Consider the following 19,284-nt stretch of genomic DNA (forward strand, 5'->3'; position numbering starts at 1 on the left):
TCCCCGCCCCGTGCCAGCTCTGGACTCCAGTGTGAGAGAAGAGTATGAGTTAGCCCAGCCCCCCACGTGAACTTCACAGCAAGTCATCGATTTATAAATACAGCGTACACACCCAGTGTGGTTTTGCCCTTTGCGCTCCCCATACTTAAAAAAAAAAACGGTTTGAAATCTCAAAAATAGAGTGTTATTTTACCAACCTCATAGAGATGTCAGGAGGATCAACGAAACACTCGTTAAAAGCCCTTTTAGATTCATTGTAAAAAGACGCTGTGTGATTGATTGCATGACGCTTTTGATTCTCAATTTGATTATCAGCCTCAGAAATATTTTTAAAAGGTCCTTAGAAGGCGTATTAGAGGAAAACCCCAGAGAACTGGATATCTGGATGCCTTACAGCATGTTATTATAACGCTGGTATGATAATACCTATAACTTGTACTTTATATGAACCCCCGCCCCTTGTGCCTTTTCTGTCTCCCTCCCCCCATTTCTTTCTTTCCTTTTTTACTTCATTCCTTCATTCACTCAAAGAACCCTGAATACTCTGCTTGTGTCTAAGAAATCATAGCAGGGGCGAGATGAGCCCAGCAGTCAGCAAGAATGTTCTTTGCTTAGATACGTTGCTCAGTAACAAAAAAGTAATCAAAACAATGTATTTATTAAGTAGATTTTTTTTCTTACTTCGTGGGCAGAAGAGCCCTCAGCCAGCAGTTGAGTCGAGTGTGAGAGCACACGCCGCACGATGGCCCACGACATCTTCCGGGTCTAGTCCGAGGGGGCCTCTCCTACGCCCTCTGTGTCTTTGAGAGGCAGTACGTGGTCTGGGTTCAAATCCTGTCCCACCCATTCTCTCACTGTGTGACCTTGGCTGTAAAATGGGTATCGGCATAGTCCCTGCCCAGGGAGTTGCTGGGTTGGGTCATCGTGGGCAGAAGAGCCCTCAGCCAGCAGTTGAGTGGACTGTGAGAGCACACGCCGCACGATGGCCCACGACATCTTCCGGGTCTAGTCCGAGGGGGCCTCTCCTACGCCCTCTGTGTCTTTGAGAGGCAGTACGTGGTCTGGGTTCAAATCCTGTCTCACCCATTCTCTCACTGTGTGACCTTGGGCAGGCCTTGGTCTTGGCTGTAAAATGGGTATCAGCATAGTCCCTGCCCAGGGAGTTGCTGGGTTGGGTCAATGAGCCTTTAGAACCTGGCCCATCGGAGTGTTCGCTGCTCTTACAATGATTCGTCAGCGGTGGTTCTTTCGGTCATTAGCGCCGCACTGTCCAGCACCGTAGCCGCGAGCCATAGGTAGCTACTGCGCTCTGAAAACGTGACTGGTCTGAGTAAACACGGGCTGTAAGTGCAAAATACACACCAGGATCAAAGACTTAATAGGAAAACAAGAATGTAGACTTTCTTATTAATTTATGCTGATTACATGTTGAAATAGTCATTTTTGATATATCCGGTTAAACCAATATATTATTAAAATTTGATTACACGTGAGTGGCCAGATTATTATGACCACCCCATCAGTATAATGAAGTGAATTCGTAATGCAAATAATAATAATAATAATAATAATAAAACCTTGAGAGTATTTGCTTAGGAAGTTTTTTCAATATTCAGTATTTTTGGAAGTGTCAATGAAGTACTGATGGGGTGGTCATAATAATCTGGCCACTCAGTGTATATGTGGCTTGTGTTACCCTTCTGTCGAACCACGGTGGTTCTGATGAAGACGTCCCTGTAGCATCATGACAGTTAAAGGAAACATGATGCCTTTCATGTGAGCCACGAAATAAGGCCCACAGGTGAATGCACTGTGAAAAGATGTTTAAGAAGATGAACCCCGTTTGAGACGTAAAACAGTTGGTGCGACGCTAGTTTATCTCCTAACTCTTTCTCTCCTGTCTCTTAATGCGGTTAATTTGATATTTAACTTTCTGGCCATTCTTTGTGTTCTCTTTCAGTGACAAGTTCACTCGATTTTGTCAGTGGAAAAATGACCACGAAATAAGGCTCACAGGTGAATGCACTGTGAAAAGATGTTTAAGAAAACGAACCCTGTTTGAGACGTAAAACAAGTCGGTGCGACGCTAGTTTATCTCCTAACTCTTTCTCTCCTGTCTCTTAATGCGGTTAATTTGATATTTAACTTTCTGGCCATTCTTTGTGTTCTCTTTCAGTGACAAGTTCACTCGATTTTGTCAGTGGAAAAATGTAGAATTAAATATCCATGTGAGTATCGTCTTTTTACTCCCTTTTTTAAAATTAAAAACTCCCTCTGGCTTCCCTGCGTGAGAAAATACTTGCTTCTGGAGCCTGCTCCCAAGGGTGACACCCTGCCCGAGCAGATGTCCTCGCTGCTCTGCGTACGACAGAGCTGCCCTCCCATCCCAGCTGCAAACAAGTTGAATTTTCATTCTCTCTCTTTTTAAAAAAAAAATATATTTTTATTGATTTCAGAGAGGAAGGGAGAGGGAGAAAGAGGTAGAAACGTCAGTGATGAGAGTAGAAACGTCAGCGATGAGAGAGGATCATTGATTGGCTGCCTCCTGCACGCCCCACACCGGGGATGGAGTCCCCAACCCAGGCCTGTGCCCTGACCGGAAAAGAACCGTGACCTCCTGGATCATAGGTTGATGCTCAACCTCTGAGCCACGCTGGTCGAGCTTAATTCTGTTTGTTTGTTTTTTCATATTCCTATAAGCATGTTTATTTCTTTAAGAAAGGACATTTGATCACATCTTTTTTAGACCAAAGTTTTACCTTTTTAAATTTTTTTTTTTTAATTTTGAGAATGCTAAGAGGGTCCTCAAACACTGGCTGCTTTTAACCTGTATTCATTCCCCTGGCTTTCCATCCTCCATTAGCGTTCAAGGTCAGTGATTCCGGGACGTAACCTCTGCTGCACTTGGAGAACATGCCTTCTTGCCCAACCTCTTACCTCCTCCTTTCCCTTCACAGAGGCTTGCAGTTGGGGGGAAAAATTATCAACTGGATTTTTTTGGGTGAAGTTTTTTACTTGAATGGTCCTGTTGGAAGAAGTTTTTTTTTGTTTGTTTATTTATTGATTTATTTAACCTCTCCTTTCCATCACATTTCCTGGCAGGATTTAGAAGCATGAAGCAATAACACACATTTTTAAAAATCCCTCTCCTAACCAGTTTGGCTCAGTAGACAAAGCGTTGGGCCCTAGGACTGAAGGGTCCCAGGTTCGATTCTGATCAAGGGCAAAAAATCCCTCTCCTAGCCAGTTTGGCTCAGTAGACAGAGCATCGGCCCTAGGACTGAAGGGTCCCAGGTTCGATTCCGGTCAAGGGCACGTACCTCGGTTGCAGGCTCAATCCCCGGCCCTGGTCCAGGCGTGTGCGGGAGGCAACCAATCGATGTATCTCTCTCACATCGATGTTTCTCTCTGTGTGTCTCTCCCCCTCCTTCCACCCTGTCTGAAAATCAATGGGAAAATGACCTCGGGTGAGGATTAGCCAAAAATAAATAAGTGAATAAAAAAGCCCTTATATCTGCTGTGGATTTTCCTCACGCTCATGCTCCTTCCACCAGCCTGGTGTCTGTGTCCTCATGCCCCTTGTCCCATGTCCTCTCAGCATCAGACATGATCAGACATGAAGCCTGTGGCCAGCTGCCCCTACCTGGCTGCAGTCATGATATTTTAGGGGGTGAGTAGGGGAACTTTTAAGAATCTGACCCTTAGGCTGCCTAGCAGGCCTTTGCTGTTAATCCGAGGGCCTCTTCCCATGACCGTAGGATTGTCTGTCTGCCTTGGCACCATCGGGTGCTGTTAAAACTCCGTCTGAAGCAGGGCGTTGCTGACACATCCTGACCAAAAGGAAAAGTGCTCATGAATAAAGCCTCTTTATCTACTTTGCTCACACTTAGTCGTGCTGCAGGCTCACATGCCCAGCACGAGTCCCCTCTCTCTTCACGGATGTGATCGATAAAAAAATTCACATGGCCGGCGTCCGCCGGGTTTTCTGATCATATGGCTCGCTCTCAGGGGAACGCGGATGCCCTGGACACGGGCTTATTCTCCCACCACGGCGGTTCCTGGGGTTGCCGCGTGGTTGCCAAACTTCAGGCTTCAGAGTGGCCGAGGTTGCTTTGCATTTCGACTAGAAACTTCCCAGGCGCTTGTCTTCCGGGCCTGTGTCTTGTAGCCTGAGACGGATGAGGTGGGCACAGCAGTCTCACCGGGCTCCCACTCCCGTCACCTTCCCGTCTGCCTCTGTGCTGGGCCTTCGGGGGTGGAGCAGGCAGAGGTTCTAGAAAGCCCTGCCTCCTCCTGCTGCTCCCCTCTGTTCAAGGAGTCAGTCGTGGGAACGGCGGGTCCCTCCCCCAGAACGGCCGCGTTAATAACTTGTGCGTGTCTTGCTTGAAAAAACCTTTACCGCGTCATTTTTATGCGGTCGTTACGTGTCCATTTCGTGTTTTGAATTCACAGTTGACCATGAATGATTTCAGCGTACATAGGATCATCGGGCGAGGCGGCTTCGGAGAAGTCTACGGTTGCCGGAAAGCAGACACTGGAAAAATGTAAGTTTTTGGCGTTCCTACGTTTTCCCGGGACTATGACGAGGGTTTTGTGCTCGCATCCAAAGACAATCCCTGCACGGACTTTTGGAAGCCCGTGATTCTCGCTCCCGGACTTGTTTGCCTCGGAAAGAAATAGACATTCTCTCCTAATTAAAGGCCCGCCCACGATTTAGCACATGCACTTCGGGGCATCTAGCATCCAGGCAGCGTGGGTCCCCCAGATGAGGAGCTGGGTACTGTTGAAGAGGGTGGACGCTCTGCTACGAAGGTCAAGGTCATGGGCCCCATCGCTCATCTCAGTCACTCGTCTCGTGGGCGGTGGACGTGAGGCAGTTACGTGTGGGACATACGGGTCTTCTAGACAGTGGATGGGGGAGTTGTGAAGTGTGGGGAACGTATGTTAATATGGAGGCGGTTTAAGTGAACATGTTTCTGAAGGCAAGAGAACGGGCAGGTCTGATGTGATGGACCCAGACCTCCACGTCTGGTTAAGGGGCAGGCATGGGAGAGCAGTGGGCGAGGCGGGACAGTCTGTGAGGGTGGTGTATGACGTCATTAGTCAGTGTGAGACGGAGGAGTTGAGGTCACCCAGCTCGGTGCCCGCCACCCCCGCTGCCCCCGCATCACCTACGGGGTTGCCACTCAGCCCCTACCCAAGTCTGTCCTGGTCCTCCACTTGGCACGTTTCGTATTCTGTGGCGGCTGAAACTTACCTTCACTGACTTGTGCCCATGGCTCCTCTTCCTGCTGTGGGGCCCTGCGCAGGGTGAAGCCGGTGCCTGGCACCCAGGTGCCTGACGTCTGGCGTCCTGCTGAGATGGGATCGCGTAGGGATCCCGGGTGTGGGTCGTCGGTGCCACACGGCCAGGTCAGATTTCGCTTCCGCACTTCCTTGCTGGCTTGGGCAGAGTCTGGGCCTCTCTGAGCCTCCACGTCCTCGTTTGTAAAGTAGGGATGAAATAGAGCGCCTGCCTCGTTGCAGAATTAAATGAGAGAACACCCCGTCAAAACAGAGTCCTGCTATGAAAACTTTCTTTCCCGTCCAGTACTCACCCCGGGGACTTTGATCCTAACCCAGGGGTGGGCAAACTTTTTGACTCGAGGGCCACAATGGGTTCTTAAACTGGACCGGAGGGCCGGAACAAAAGCATGGATGGAGTGTTTGTGTGAACTAATATAAATTCAAAGTAAACATCATTACATAAAAGGGTACAGTCTTTTTTTTTTTTTAGTTTTATTCATTTCAAACGGGCCGTAGTTTGCCCACGGCTGTCCTAACCGATACACTTTAGTCTTCGCTTATTACATTTCATGAAACGTAGCAGCTTTACTTCATCATCCCAGCGTGTTGAGGTGTTTAGAATATCTAGGCAGTCGCATGATGTTATAGAAGCACATGCTATCAATTTGTCTCTTCAGACACATTTGCACGGAGTGGAATGTCTTTAGATTTAGGTTTGTCCGATGCTCTCCCCACAGCTGGATGGGGGTGGTGGGCTTCAGGAAGGAAGACCCAGAGGTAAAATGCCCTTCTCATCGCATCAGATCACATCAAGGTTACCTGATATTAAAGTGACGGGTCACTGTTGACGTTGGTCTTGATCCCTTGACCGAGGTCGTGTTTGTCAGACTTGACCGTGAAATCACCCTCCCCTTCTCCCTGCTGTGCTCCCCGGAAGTTCCTACGCACAGCCCACACCTGAGGAGGGGGTGGGGGGGTTGTGCTCCAGCAGAGGGGAGGTGATTTTTTTCCTTAATACGTGTAGTAAGACTTTTTTTTTTGCATGGCACTTGGGTGCCGGTTTGCTTTTTATAAACACTGCCCAAATCTGTCCCAGTATGGTGTGTCGTGTTAAAATCAGTCTGGGTGTGTTTTTGGTGTTGCTTTTTCAACAATATTTCTGTTTCTAGGTATGCAATGAAATGCTTGGATAAGAAGAGGATCAAGATGAAACAAGGAGAAACATTAGCCTTAAATGAAAGGATTATGTTGTCACTCGTGAGTACAGGAGTAAGTATTCAAACCTTCCTTCCTCCCTCCCTTCCTCCCTCCCTTTCTCCCTTCCTTCTTTCCTTTTTTTTTTTTTTGCCCTGACTGGTTGTCGAACCGGCAACCTTTTGCTGCTTGGGACCACATTTAACCGTCTGACCCACACCGGCCAGGGCGATACTCAGTTGTGAGCATTGCTCTTTGTGTGTGGATGTCTTTGTTTTATAGCAGGACGATGTATTTAAAATGCAGGCATTTTCTGGTTGAGTTATGGGGCCAGCCGATTCTGGGGTGGGTTGGAATCCATAGCAGGGAACGGCAGCACTGAGCTGATACAGTGTACCATTCAGACATTACCTCTGTTTCCTGGGGGAGCTGGCCAAGTACCAGCAACCTGCACCATGAACGCCCGTGACTTCTCCCTATAGTATGCGTTTATGATGAACTTCATTGCGGAATATGGTTGGGGAGAAGGCAGGAAATAATCATACCAGCAACAACAAAATCCCCTGAGTACAGTTAGGAATTAACTGCATGACCAAGCAGGACTAACCCAGAGAGAGAAAGTAAGAGACCGTCGCTCCTGTCCTTCACAGACAAGCAGAGAGCAAGCGACGGGGGCTCGCCAGCTCTGCGCTGTCCCCGTGGGGTTGTTCCCAGACTGTGTCTCCTCGGAAGGTAACTCTATCTTCTCAGCACTTGCCATGTTTTACCTGCTGTGGCCTTTGGCCGTTCCCATTCCCAGGACACCATGTCCACCTGCTGGGCGTTTTATTTATATGTCAGGGCTCGGCACGTGTACAAACAAACCTTGACCCCGTGTCTCCACTTGCAGAGCAGTGTCCCGTGCGGATTTCTGCGGATTTCTTTTTCTGGTGACGGCGCTGGCCAGGATCAAAGCCGTGGCTCTTATTTATTTGGGCAGGTGTCTGTGAAGGTACATCCAGAAACCGCACCGTCCCAGCGACCTGGCGTGCCTCTGCGCGTCCATAGGTCCGTCGTCCAGCGTTCGCGGAAAGGAATGTAACGAGCACAGAATGGCCAGGCCCATGCTAAGAAGCTCACATGTGATTTTCACGTTAAACACCAAACCACGTCCTGGCCAGGGTGGCTCCGTGGGCTGGGCCTTGTCTTGGTGTGCCGAAAGGTCACCGGTTCGAGTCCCCACCAGGGCACAGACTCAGGTTGTGGTTTGATACCCGTGTGGAAAGCAACCGATCGGTGTTTTCTCTCCCTCTCTCCCTCCCTTTCTCTCTCTCTCCCTCTCTCCTTGTTTCCCTCCCTCATTCTGTTTCTCACTCTCTTCCTCCCTCCCTTTTCCTTCCTCTCTCTCTCAAATCAATAAAAACATAAAATTAACCATTCGTACGCTGTAAGCGTCTATAGACGCAAGCGGTGGACCTTTTTTAATTAAATTCAAAATATCGTGGCAGTAAACTGGTTAAAAACAAAAACACAAGCCAGGAAGCTTTGCACACAGCGAGACATCCCGCATTTTAATGATTCATCAAAGAACCCCTCTCACCTCGTCAGCAAGGAGCCAGAGACCCAGGAGGTTAACTCCCTCACCCAGAGGCTCTGGCCTCCCAGGAACACTCCCCGGTTCCTTTCCCACCGTCACTCGATGGGCCGCGTGGTTTGGGTTCATCCCCTGAGTTTACCGCGTTGTGGTTGATATTGTTCCGTCATTAGTCCGAATGGCTCTAGAAGGGCCACCTGCTGTTGAAGCAAGAGAATAGCCACCTCGAGCTCGACTCTACCAAGTGGAAATACCATGGCTGTGAATAACTGAGCGCCGCTACCTCCCGGCACACGGGCGGGGAGCATTTTAAGTCAGAGTCCCTGTGTGCACGGCCACGTCTGCAGCCGCCCTGAGCGGCCCGCTCCCTGTAGTGGGATCCGTATGCCCGGCTCCGGCTCCTCATTTCTCCGGGAAAAGTCTTTGTCTTAAATTCCACACGTGGACGTGCGCTCACTGCAGAGTTTCAGGGCTTATTAAAAGCATTAATTTTTAACGCGTTCTCTTCTACAATTTTCCTGTAGCGATTTCATATTTATTTTATCCAGCTGAGGGGAATGTGGTTAATTAGTTGTGTAGTTCCTCGCCAGTCTCCCCCGAAGGTTATAAATAAAAAATTGGGCTTTTATTGGGCTACTGCTTTGAACTGATTTAAAAGAATTGTTTATATTTTGTATTCCAGTAGCAAACTGTCTAGATTTTTTTTTTTTTACATATAAAATGTACCCAAAAGAGTTGTAGTAAAATTGTTTGGCATGGCTTTTGCTAATCAGAGGCCACTGTTCATAGGTTTGGAGTGATCTTCAGTTTAAATAGCCTCATTAGGGTGAACTCTCAATCCCCTTCATCAATATGATGCTCTAGGTGCTGGTATGAGACTGAACTGCACTCACTCGTCTTTTTTTTTTTTTTACTAGAAGTGTTTTTTTTTCTCCTTTCAATCTCAAACGGAGTATTCCACCCCTCATCCCCCAGAGAGACAGCAGGAAGTACTGTTGCCAGTTTTCTTGTGTAATTCTTGCCAAGTAACAAGGGAAGGCATGTGTGAGATGCAGGATAAGTCCGCCCACGACTGGGAAGAGCAGTCAGCACCTTCCTGACATAGTCCCTTAGCGTTCAGCTGGTGTTATTCCTTCCGTCCTTGAAAGCACAATGTAGGGCCTCGACTGAGCCACACACTCTGCTCTGAGATGGGGGTCCTAGGACTTGACTTTGGCCCTTGCTCTTGCAGAGCTGCATATGGGATGAGAGGAGGAGGTAGTGTTCAGGTCATCTTGGAAGTGCATAGGTGATTGGAACAGGTGGCGAGAGCTGTGAAAGGCGCGCACGCAGGGCTCGGAAGGCACTTACCAGGGTGGAGGTGTTGCCAACGAGAGCTCCCGTGACGTCAGAGGGTGCCAGCGCGTGTCTGGTCCTGAGCACGGAGGGTCTGGGGACCTCAGGGAAAGCCATGGAGCTGGGGTCAGAGGTGATGGGGTGAGGAGCACAAGGCGAAGCTGGAGAGAGAGAAACAGACCGGGCCAGACCCTAAAGAGCTTTCTGGGCCAATAGTGAGGGTTTTGAAAAATCTCCCAGCAGTCGGAAGCAACGCGTGTTAAGTGGGAAGATAACATGATAAGCCTTGCGGTCTGCGAGGATCCCTCTGGCTGCAATGTGGAGAACTTTCTTGAAAAAATACTCCCGGCCTCTTTTATCCCAGTCCTACACGGAGTTGCTGCAAAGTGAAGCCGTTTCGCTCGCTACCCGTAGGAAACCAGGCAGTTCTCTGCTGAGGAACTCTATTTAAGGGTCTACTTCTAGAAATTCACTCGTTCTCATTGGCCCGCATTTGTAATCAAGGCAGAACCTCTTAACAGTAACCGTGTCAACATCACGCGTTACATCGCTGCCTGTCTGTCCTTGCTGGTCAGCATTCGGTTCTGGATCTCAGAGCGGACGTGAGACTCTGCACCGATCCGCTCGGCACCTGAGAGGCGAGGCCTCGAGCGCAGTCCATGGGCTCTGTAGAGGGAACCAAGTCATCTTCACAACAAAGCGTTGCTGTGGGAACCTGGCTGGTAGCCCAACACAGAACTCCGGAGAGGGTCAGGAGGCCTGCCTGGGGTTTGAATGTTGGCCGGCTACCAAGTTTCCTTGTGACCTTACACAAGTCATTTCCCTTGTTGGGGGGCGGGGGAGGAGGGGGTCTTTAGTTTCCTTGTCTGTAAAATAAAGAAGTCAAACCAGGTAATTTCGTATTTAAAAGAGCCCTTTCTACTCAGACAGCCTATGATTCTAAATCTACAGTTCGCGCCCCACCTAATGACGCAGTGTCTTAAGGATCCTTTAACCTTTGGACGTCTTCTCGCCGCTGTCATTAGACGGATCATGTGCCATCGGGGTCACAAATGCCCCTGGGCCGGGTCTGCGTGTCCCCCAGCTGTCTTGAGCTGGGGAAGATCCCGACTCCACTAAGTCCTGGGGCCGCCCACTTCTCCTCGCTACAGATGAACTAACTGCTCCTCTGATTAGGAACCAGAGTGGGTGGGGAACCCCATTTAGGGAGGAGCAGCAGGCGATTGGGAAGGTCTGGAGAAACGTGGGTGGGTTCTAAGGGGGAGCGCCCCCCACCCCCATTCCCCGAAGGTCACATGGCTTTTAACAGAAAAGTGAGAGCACCTTTACTTTACCTATTTAAAGCAAAACAGATCTTGGCATCAGGAAACACTAACACCATCTCAACAGAACTCCAAGGGAACCTAGGTAACCGCAAAACGAATTTTGTAATTCACTCGGAAGCAATTTCCCCTGGAAGGTTTGTGGAGATTGGGTCTGACTTCATGAGTCTTTAGCATATAGGAATGTGTGAGCTCAAGTTTAACTGGATGCCCTTAATGCAGCGGTTTGAACAGTATGAATTCTGTTTACAGATTATTCTGCTAAAACTTGAATTTAGTAATTCTTTTTTTTTTCTTCTGTTTAAGGAAAGTGGATACAGATGTTCTATGCCGTTTTTTTATTTGAATCAGTGGAGGGGCAGACATTCACTGTACATAAGGAATCTAAATAGACCTGGCTATAGGTCTAGCACAGCACCGATGCAGTCTCCCCGGGGAGCCCACGTGTGTGTCCAGCACCCAGATCACAGGATAGAGAGTTCCCAGTGTCCCAGAGGCCTCCGCGTGCCCCTCTCGCCACTCACCCCACGCCCAACTAACTACCACCCCGACTCTGGCACCGTAATTTAGCTTTCCCCCGTGTTTGAACTTTATATAAACGCTCCCTTTAGTGTCTGGCTCCTCTCGCTCAGTGTTGCGTGTGACATTTCGTCTGTGTCCCCGCACATGGCCACAGTGCATCCTGCAGCTAAACACGGGCTGACACGCTATGTATAGCCTCCGGACCCGATCGGGCGTGTGGCCTCCTGTTGCGCACCCATGAACTCAGAATGGCCTAGATGTTTGTAAAGGGTTGTAGAGAAAATTAGCAGCCTGCCTGGCAGAGGCTGCCTGGGGCCTGCAAAGCCGAAAGTATTTGCTGTCTGGCCCTTGGTAGGAAACGCTTGCTGACCCTTGTTCTCCAGTGTTCCATTGCGTCAGGAGGCCACTGTTTAGGGACCCATTCTCGGGTGGTAGACGTTTGGTTGTTTGCTGGTTTGGGCTGTTTTGAACAGTGTTGTGAGGAGCATTCTCGTGCAGTCCCCTGGGTGCACGCAAGTACAGATCCCCGGGCGGGGTACAGCCCAGGGTGGAAACACCAGTCACAGGGTTGTGGATGGTGCTCAGCTCTAGCGGATGCCGCCCAAACAGCTTGGGAGAGTGGTGGTTCCGTGGCACGCTTCTGGCAGCCACTTACTCCGTGCCTTCCCAGCACTTGGGATTGCCGGTTTTAGCCAGTTCTTGTGAGTTCAAGGGATGGCATGTGTGGTTTTGAACTTGCATTTCCTTGGGGACAACTGAGGTTCAGCATCTGCTCATAGGCCTGTGGGCCATTGGATAGCCGCTTATGTGAAGGGCCCATTTATTCCTGTCATTGGCATTAGCAGTTGCCCTTTTTCCATTGAGTGGATGGCTTTCTCTCTCTGTTGACATACAGGGGTTCTTTGTGTATTCTAAGTAAGAGTCCTTACTGCGTTTATGGGTCACAGCTATTTTCCCCCATTCTGCACAGGGCAGTGCCTGGCTGCAAAGATCTGGAGCCGGCCCTGGCCGGCGTAGCCCAGTGGTCAGAGCGTCGGCCTGTACACCAGAGGTCGCAGGTTCGCTTCCTGGTCAAGGGCATGTACCTCGGTTGCAGGTCCGATCCCTGCCCTGTGTCGGGGCACGTGTGGGAAGCAACGGATCCATGTCTCTCTGCCATATCAATGTTTCTCTCTTTCTCTCTCCTCCTCTCCCCCGTCCCTACCACTCTCTCTAAAAAGCAGTGGAAAAAAGGTCCTCACTCCTCGGGTGAGGATTACAAACAAAATCTGCAGCTGATGTTTGGTAGCAAATGTGCTTTTCAGGGAAGCTTTTGCTTTTCTTACGCATTTTCATGTTTTTTTTTCCCTTCGTTCTAGGATTGTCCTTTCATTGTCTGCATGACCTACGCCTTCCACACTCCAGATAAACTCTGCTTCATCTTGGACCTGATGAACGGTAAGCGAGGCCTGCGGGTCGGACTCACTGAAGGGCATGGCCGTGACCGGCCGACGGGCAGGTTGGGTCTCTCCGTTCAGTCGTTTGCCCCTGAAGATGGAGGCAGCCTTTTACTCTTCAACCTAATTAAAATTCATGTAGAATGTTGACCTGGGTTTCCCTCTGCCCCTCCCAGTCTTTCCCTGGAAGTTGCATTTCCTAGAAAAGATTTTCATAAAATACTTAACAGCGAGACGTGATTTTCTGGAATGCAGCTGGTCTGGGCCTTTAATTAGCTTGTTGCCTGGCCCTCAACGTTTAGGACTGAAATGTCTCATAAGAATATAGGTTAAATGTATTTAAAATCCAACTTTGAAGGATGTTCGCCCGATTTTCTGTACCTTTAGCCCAGAACAACTGTACCTTGGCCTTTTCAACTGTGAGTGAATGACGGCCTTCAGAATGGCGAACAAGGTTAGACAGAAAAACGATTTCTAATACTAGAAAGCGACACGGGATGGACGGAGAGTCTTTTTTGGTAACAAGAGCTGAAATAAAAAGGCATACAATTCAACAAGTAAAGTGCCTTCTTTTTGAGGTTCCTGGGATGTTTTATTGTGTTTCGAGTATTTGATTTAAGACTGGATCTGTCCCACGACATGAAGGAATTTCACAGACATAATAACGAACAAAAGCGGCCAGACGCAGCGGCCTGCGGTCTGTACGATTCTATTCATGTGACTGTTGGAAATCAAAGTCAGGCACGCAGACTCTTTAGGACGACAGCGACTTTTAAAATAAACCCTGTGCCTCCGACTCCAGGGGGCGACCTGCACTACCACCTGTCACAGCACGGGGTGTTCTCCGAGAAGGAGATGCGCTTCTACGCCACCGAGATCATCCTGGGGCTGGAGCACATGCACCATCGCTTCGTCGTGTACAGGGACCTGAAGGTGAGCTGCACGGCCGGCTCGCCGGTCACCGGGTCCGCGCGGGGAGGCGTGTGGTCCCGGCGCTCGGACATTCCCGTCCTTTTCCTCACTCGGCCCCGACGTCCGTGTGATGTCGGTCTCTTCCAGGCTCCGAACTCTGTCCTCGGAGCTCGTGTCTGTCCCGGTGGCCAGTCACCTCGTGCTACAGTGCCTGGCGCAGCCGGGACGCTCATTCCAAAATTTTAACTGGTTGATTCGTGAAAAGCAGGGGCGGGCGCTTTCTGGTGTCGCTGCTCATTTTTACCATTAATTGTAATTCGGTTGATGCTCACCAAGCCGCGGCCTTGGCCCTGGCGCTGTGTCAGAGCTGGAGATGTGCTGAGATAGCAAGCGAAGGACTTGCATCTCACAGGACGCACCCTGGTGAACCAGGACATAGACTGGCCGGGTCAGAGTTCCTGGGGGGCGAGGCTGGCCAGCCTGCAGAGCTCCCCCCAAAGTCCAGTGCCAGAGCTTCACGTTTCGAGGTCACCATAGAAACCACGGATAGATAGATTGTTCTAGGTCCCTGAGCTACAGAACCCCAGGGTGCTATGCTTGGGCTTCTGTTCTTGTTTTCTTTAAAAAAATCTCACTGGTGCCCGGCCGGTGTGGCTCAGTGGTTGAGCGTCATCCCATGCACCAAGAGGTCATCAGATCGATTCCCAGCCAGGGCACATGCCCGGGTTGTGGGCTCCATCCCCAGTAGGGGGCATGCAATTTTAAAGCTTTCTTCAAAGTTAATAAATTATTCTCTTAATTTTCACAAGAGCATTAAGGAAAAATATTGTTCTCCTCGAATAGAAATAATGAGACACTGGCTGGTATGTGACATTTTATTTCCTCGTGTGAGTTTTACAGAAGAATAAAATACAAGCTGAAGATCTAGAAAGTACCATTGTAATGCGTTTCCATTTGCATCTATAACCGGTTTCTGAGCGTCTTTATGCCATGGTTTTGTTTTCTCAGCTATTTAGTAGGCAGTGGTATTATTTAATTTCTATTCCAACTTCATCCTCGTCACTCATGATTATTCATGCTCCGCTGTTATAATAGCATGCCATTATTTTTATTTCAAGCGAAACAATGGTGATCTCCAGCAGAAAACGATTAAGATGACTGTAATTCAATGTATATCGGGGAGAGCAGCTTTGTTTTCCGTGATTATGCTGACCAAATCTAATCTCAGTGGCTACATTTCATCAGTGTTTCGGTCAAAATTACATTTGGTCATTTGGTGGATCGGGCACCAATCAACAGAAATGACATTGATGGGGACCCGTGTGGCCCTGTGGAGTACTTTGACTTCATAGGTCAGCGTCGGTAGCATCTTGCAAGATTCCTTTCTGTTCTGTGCCTCATGGTCTCCTTCTCAGAAGTCGTTATGACTCACAGAGGCACAGTGTCCCAGCTGGAAGGCCGGGAAAAGAACAAGCTTTGTCACGCTGATGAACTGTGCTCAACAGCCCCTCTCTCTTACCTGCACTTCATTTTCGTTAGTAGTTGAATCCTTTGCTACTAATAATCAGCACCATCATTACCACTCTCAGCGGAAGTTAACGTGCCACATTCATCCTCAGCATCATGCCCTCCTTGGCTGTGATCTCATAGAGCTAGAATTTGTGTTCAGGAAGGAACTGTGATAAGATAATGAGGTACCCCGTGCCTGTAGTTTCAGACTTCCTCAGAGCCTCCGGGCATCCGGGGAACTCTCGCAGATCACCTTCTCTTTCTCTTCAGCCCGCAAATATCCTCTTGGATGAGTACGGACACGTCAGGATATCAGATCTCGGTCTGGCCTGTGATTTCTCCAAAAAGAAGCCGCACGCGAGCGTGTGAGTAGTGCATCGCCTCTGTCCACCATCATTTCTCCACTGCAGCCCGTTTGTTCCCTCAGACCCCGCCCTGGTCACGTGTTACCATCCACGCCCCACCCCTCCCCCATTTTTTCTTGCCAGCAGTGATTTTCTTTTTCTTTTTTAAATATATTTTTATTGAATTCAGAGCGGGAGAGATAGAAACATGGATGAGAGAGATTGGCTGCCTCCTGCACGCCCCACACTGGGGATCAAGCCCGCAACCCGGGCGTGTGCCCTGACTGGGAATTGAACCATGACCTCCTGGTTCACAAGTCGACCCTCAGTAATAAATTTCTGAAGGTTATGATAAAAATGAAATAGTCCGTGGGCCGAGTGCAGAGGCAGCTGTATGGGGAACTCTCCAAGGACGGCTGGAGGTCAAGTTTCTCCATCCACCTGTTCCTTCCTTTTCAAAATAACTGCGTGGGTTGTGTTTTTTTTTTAAGAGAAATTAGGAATATTATTAAATTAAAAACCAAACATCTACTTGCAGTTCAAGCTGTTGAACATGGGTCAGTCCTCTAAGTGACCGCGCAGGGGACCCTCCCTGACACCACAGCCTCCGCCACACCTGGCCCCTCAGGGCCCCCTGGACTGCGTGTGGCGGTGGCCATGGGTGATCGGGGCGTGTTGACACTGGCCCCAGGGCGTCTCTATACCCGGGATTATTCAAATGACAGTTGTGAGGGTTTAGTCATTGAATGAACGCAACGCATGTTCATTTTACATTGCCCGTGTGCTAGGTGCTGGCGGTGCCGCAGCGACCACGACAGAAAGGACCCCTGACCTCCGGGAGGTGACCAGGGGGTGGGGTGGCGGTGCCATCGGTTGGGCCTCAGCTGTCCCAGGCAGGCACCGCTTGCTGCTTTGAATAGGTTGTTATTTCACAGAAGCCCTGGAGCTTGTAGATGCCATTATCTACTTTCTGTGGTGGGAAAACTAGGCCACCCATCCGGCACATCCTGGGGCCAGAACTACAGTCCGGTCTGTCTGTCTGACTCCCAGGAAGTAGCCCCACCTCAGCATGGGCCATGCCGGTCCGCACAGGAGACCTTCCGCTCTTCATAGCTGTCCCGGTGGAGGAGGGGCTGACCGGATTCAGATGTCGCCTCCAGGACGGAGCACTAGTCTTCACATTGAGTTCGTGCGGCGATCTGTTGCGATTCATTCCTATCCTGGTTAAGACAGAAAGGGTTGCTCCCCCACCGGGTGTCGGATGGATCATGTCTGTGCAGAGGCTCCATCGTCCCCGCCCCTTGTTCGCAGCTGCTGCCGTTTGGTGAGCCATTCATGTGGTATGAGGTGCCCATGTTCCGCTGACACGCCACCCTTTCTCCTCCCCAGGGGCACGCACGGGTACATGGCTCCCGAGGTGCTGCAGAAGGGGACGGCCTACGACAGCAGTGCCGACTGGTTCTCCCTGGGCTGCATGCTCTTCAAGCTTCTGAGAGGGTGAGTGAGGCGCCCCCTCCCGGCGCGTCAGCAGGGCCTGGGCTGGGGTCACAGTCAAGGCTGTTAGACTTGATGCTGTTCCGGGCCCCACAGTGGCCTGTCAGCCACGTGCTCATCTAAATGAGGACCGTGACTCGCTCTGCCTCGTGAAAGCGAGAGCTCTGTTCCCGTAAGATTATAGAAGAAAGCTTATGGTGTGATGTTTTTATTCCATATCCTGTAGGAGTTACAGCAGTGATGGCGAACCTTTTGAGCTCGGCATGCCAGCATTTTGAAAAGCCCTAACTTAACTCTGGTGCCGTATCACATAGAGAAATTTTTTGATATTTGCAACCATAGTAAAACAAAGACTTATATTTTTGATATTTATTTTATATATTTAAATGCCACTTAACAAAGAAAAATCAACCAAAAAAATGAGTTCGCGTGTCACCTCTGACAGGCGTGTCATAGGTTCGCCATCACTGAGTTACAGCATACTTAAATCTAAAATAAGACCGCTTTGAAAAAATTTATAAAAACAATAAAATAAGACGGCTTTGACATATTTCCATTGATACCCCTTATTTGAGAATAAGTGTTATTTGAAAATGTGGGTAATTGACAAAGGTAGGATTTTTTTTTCCCCCTACAAGTGCATTGCCCATGATTGTCTTGTGCGCTTAGGTCATTTTCAGGGCTACACACGTGGATGAAGACCCGTGATGAAGCCGTTTTAAACGTGCATTTATTTGTAATCCTGCTGACAGTAATTTGTTTTTAAAACGCAAAGATGGGATTGTGTAGTCTTGTGTTTTTAATTCATTTGGTTGTAATGGACCCTCAGTTCTAAGCTACCAAACATGGTGAAATCGAGGGGACCGATGACGCAGCGGAAGCGCTCTCAAAACGTGTCCTCATCTCGAATGATTAAACGTTGTTAGCATTTCCACGGAGCTTAAGAACGTTTAGCCAGTTTTAATAGAGAGCTTAAGTTCTCAGCGTATAGTGTTGCCTTTTCTTCATTCACAAAGAGGCAAAAAGCGCTCGACAGGAAAATGTCCTCGCCCAGGTTCGCCGTTGATGTTCCCCTCGTGAGCACGCGAGGCTGGTGTTTGCTGACTTTCAGAGCTTAAGAACGTTTAGCCAATTTCAATAGAGAGCTTAAGTTCTCAGCGTATAGTGTTGCTTTTTCTTCATTCACAAAGAGGCAAAAAGCACTCGACAGGAAAATGTCCTCGCCCAGGTTCGCCCGTTGATGTTTCCCTCGTGAGCACGCGAGGCTGGTGTTTGCTGACTTTCTCACTTTTCTGTCGGAAAGCCTCCTTGAGCACCACTCATCTTCTTCTCTTAGCACATCTGGGAGGGGCTGGCCCCACACTCGGTCCGGAGCCCCCAGGACTCCGCCGATCCAGCTGATCTCTGCTCCCCCATCCGCTTGGGCACTGAAATTGCATTATTGCCTAGAGAGGCAGGTCTTGTTGGTCCTGAATTGAATTATTGTGTTTGTGGAGCCTGGATGGGCTTAATTCCCGTCATCAGACTTGCTGACCTAATTAGGGAGCTTCTGCCAGGCCAACCAGAGAGAGACGCTCCCACCCGAGACATCCTTCGACCCCTGGGAGTCAGCGGGCCCGGTGGGCGCATGCCGCTCGCCAGGGTCTTTGCCCGGGCCTCCGCTGGAGAGGAGGTTAGAGATGCAGAATGCACACTGACAAGAAATTCAAGATGATGAAAAACTGCAAAGCAGCTCAAGCGTTGAACGCACTGGTTCAAGATTCGAAAATCTGCCGTAAAATGGTCCAGGGAAACCTGCCAAGGCCTTGCGTTCAGGGCTCTGTGCACGTCTTTATTTTGTTTAGTATTCTTACTCCGTTTATCATAACGTCCATGCATGTACATTAGGGACGATGTGGCATAGCAGTCTTTTTAGAAGATCTGAGGGTTTGGTTTAATAACTCTATAGGATACAGCATTACCATCTGTGGTTAACAGCGTGAATTCAGCCTTATTTGGCCAGAATTCACGTCTGCAGTGCTGAATCGGAAGGGGGTCATCCCTCTGTGAAGTCCCTGGTCAGGCTCGGGCGAAACGGCACGTTCGGTGTGGCTCCTAGGAGAGGAGTCTTGGCCAACAGGACATACCCAGGGGTTGGTCATGAGGATGGGATAGGATGGGATGGGATGGGATGGGATGGGATGGGATGGGAGGGGATGGATGGGTGAGGAGAAGAGAAAGAGCTAGAAGTCATGGCTCACGGGGAAGGTTGAAGGAGCTGGTGCCTTACTGACAGGGCAGAAGTCACGCTGCGTAGCCCCAGAGGGGAGGCGTTGTGAGGCTGGGATAGGAATGCCTTTTCCAGCATGAGCTGCCCA

General features: G+C 49.5%; 1 protein-coding gene across 1 annotated transcript in view; it reads left to right on the forward strand.

The window, feature by feature from the left end:
- Positions 1 to 19,284, forward strand: part of ADRBK2 (adrenergic, beta, receptor kinase 2) — a 70,519-nt gene that overhangs the window by 35,556 nt on the left and 15,679 nt on the right. The window contains exons 8-14 of the mRNA XM_014542423.1: positions 2,177 to 2,228; positions 4,453 to 4,544; positions 6,456 to 6,555; positions 12,591 to 12,669; positions 13,471 to 13,601; positions 15,360 to 15,454; positions 16,823 to 16,930. Coding sequence (XP_014397909.1) covers positions 2,177 to 2,228; positions 4,453 to 4,544; positions 6,456 to 6,555; positions 12,591 to 12,669; positions 13,471 to 13,601; positions 15,360 to 15,454; positions 16,823 to 16,930 — 657 coding nt within the window. The remainder of the gene's footprint in view (positions 1 to 2,176; positions 2,229 to 4,452; positions 4,545 to 6,455; positions 6,556 to 12,590; positions 12,670 to 13,470; positions 13,602 to 15,359; positions 15,455 to 16,822; positions 16,931 to 19,284) is intronic.

This window comes from Myotis brandtii, unplaced genomic scaffold (genome assembly GCF_000412655.1).
Source record: "Myotis brandtii unplaced genomic scaffold, ASM41265v1 scaffold303, whole genome shotgun sequence".
NCBI lineage: Eukaryota > Metazoa > Chordata > Mammalia > Chiroptera > Vespertilionidae > Myotis > Myotis brandtii.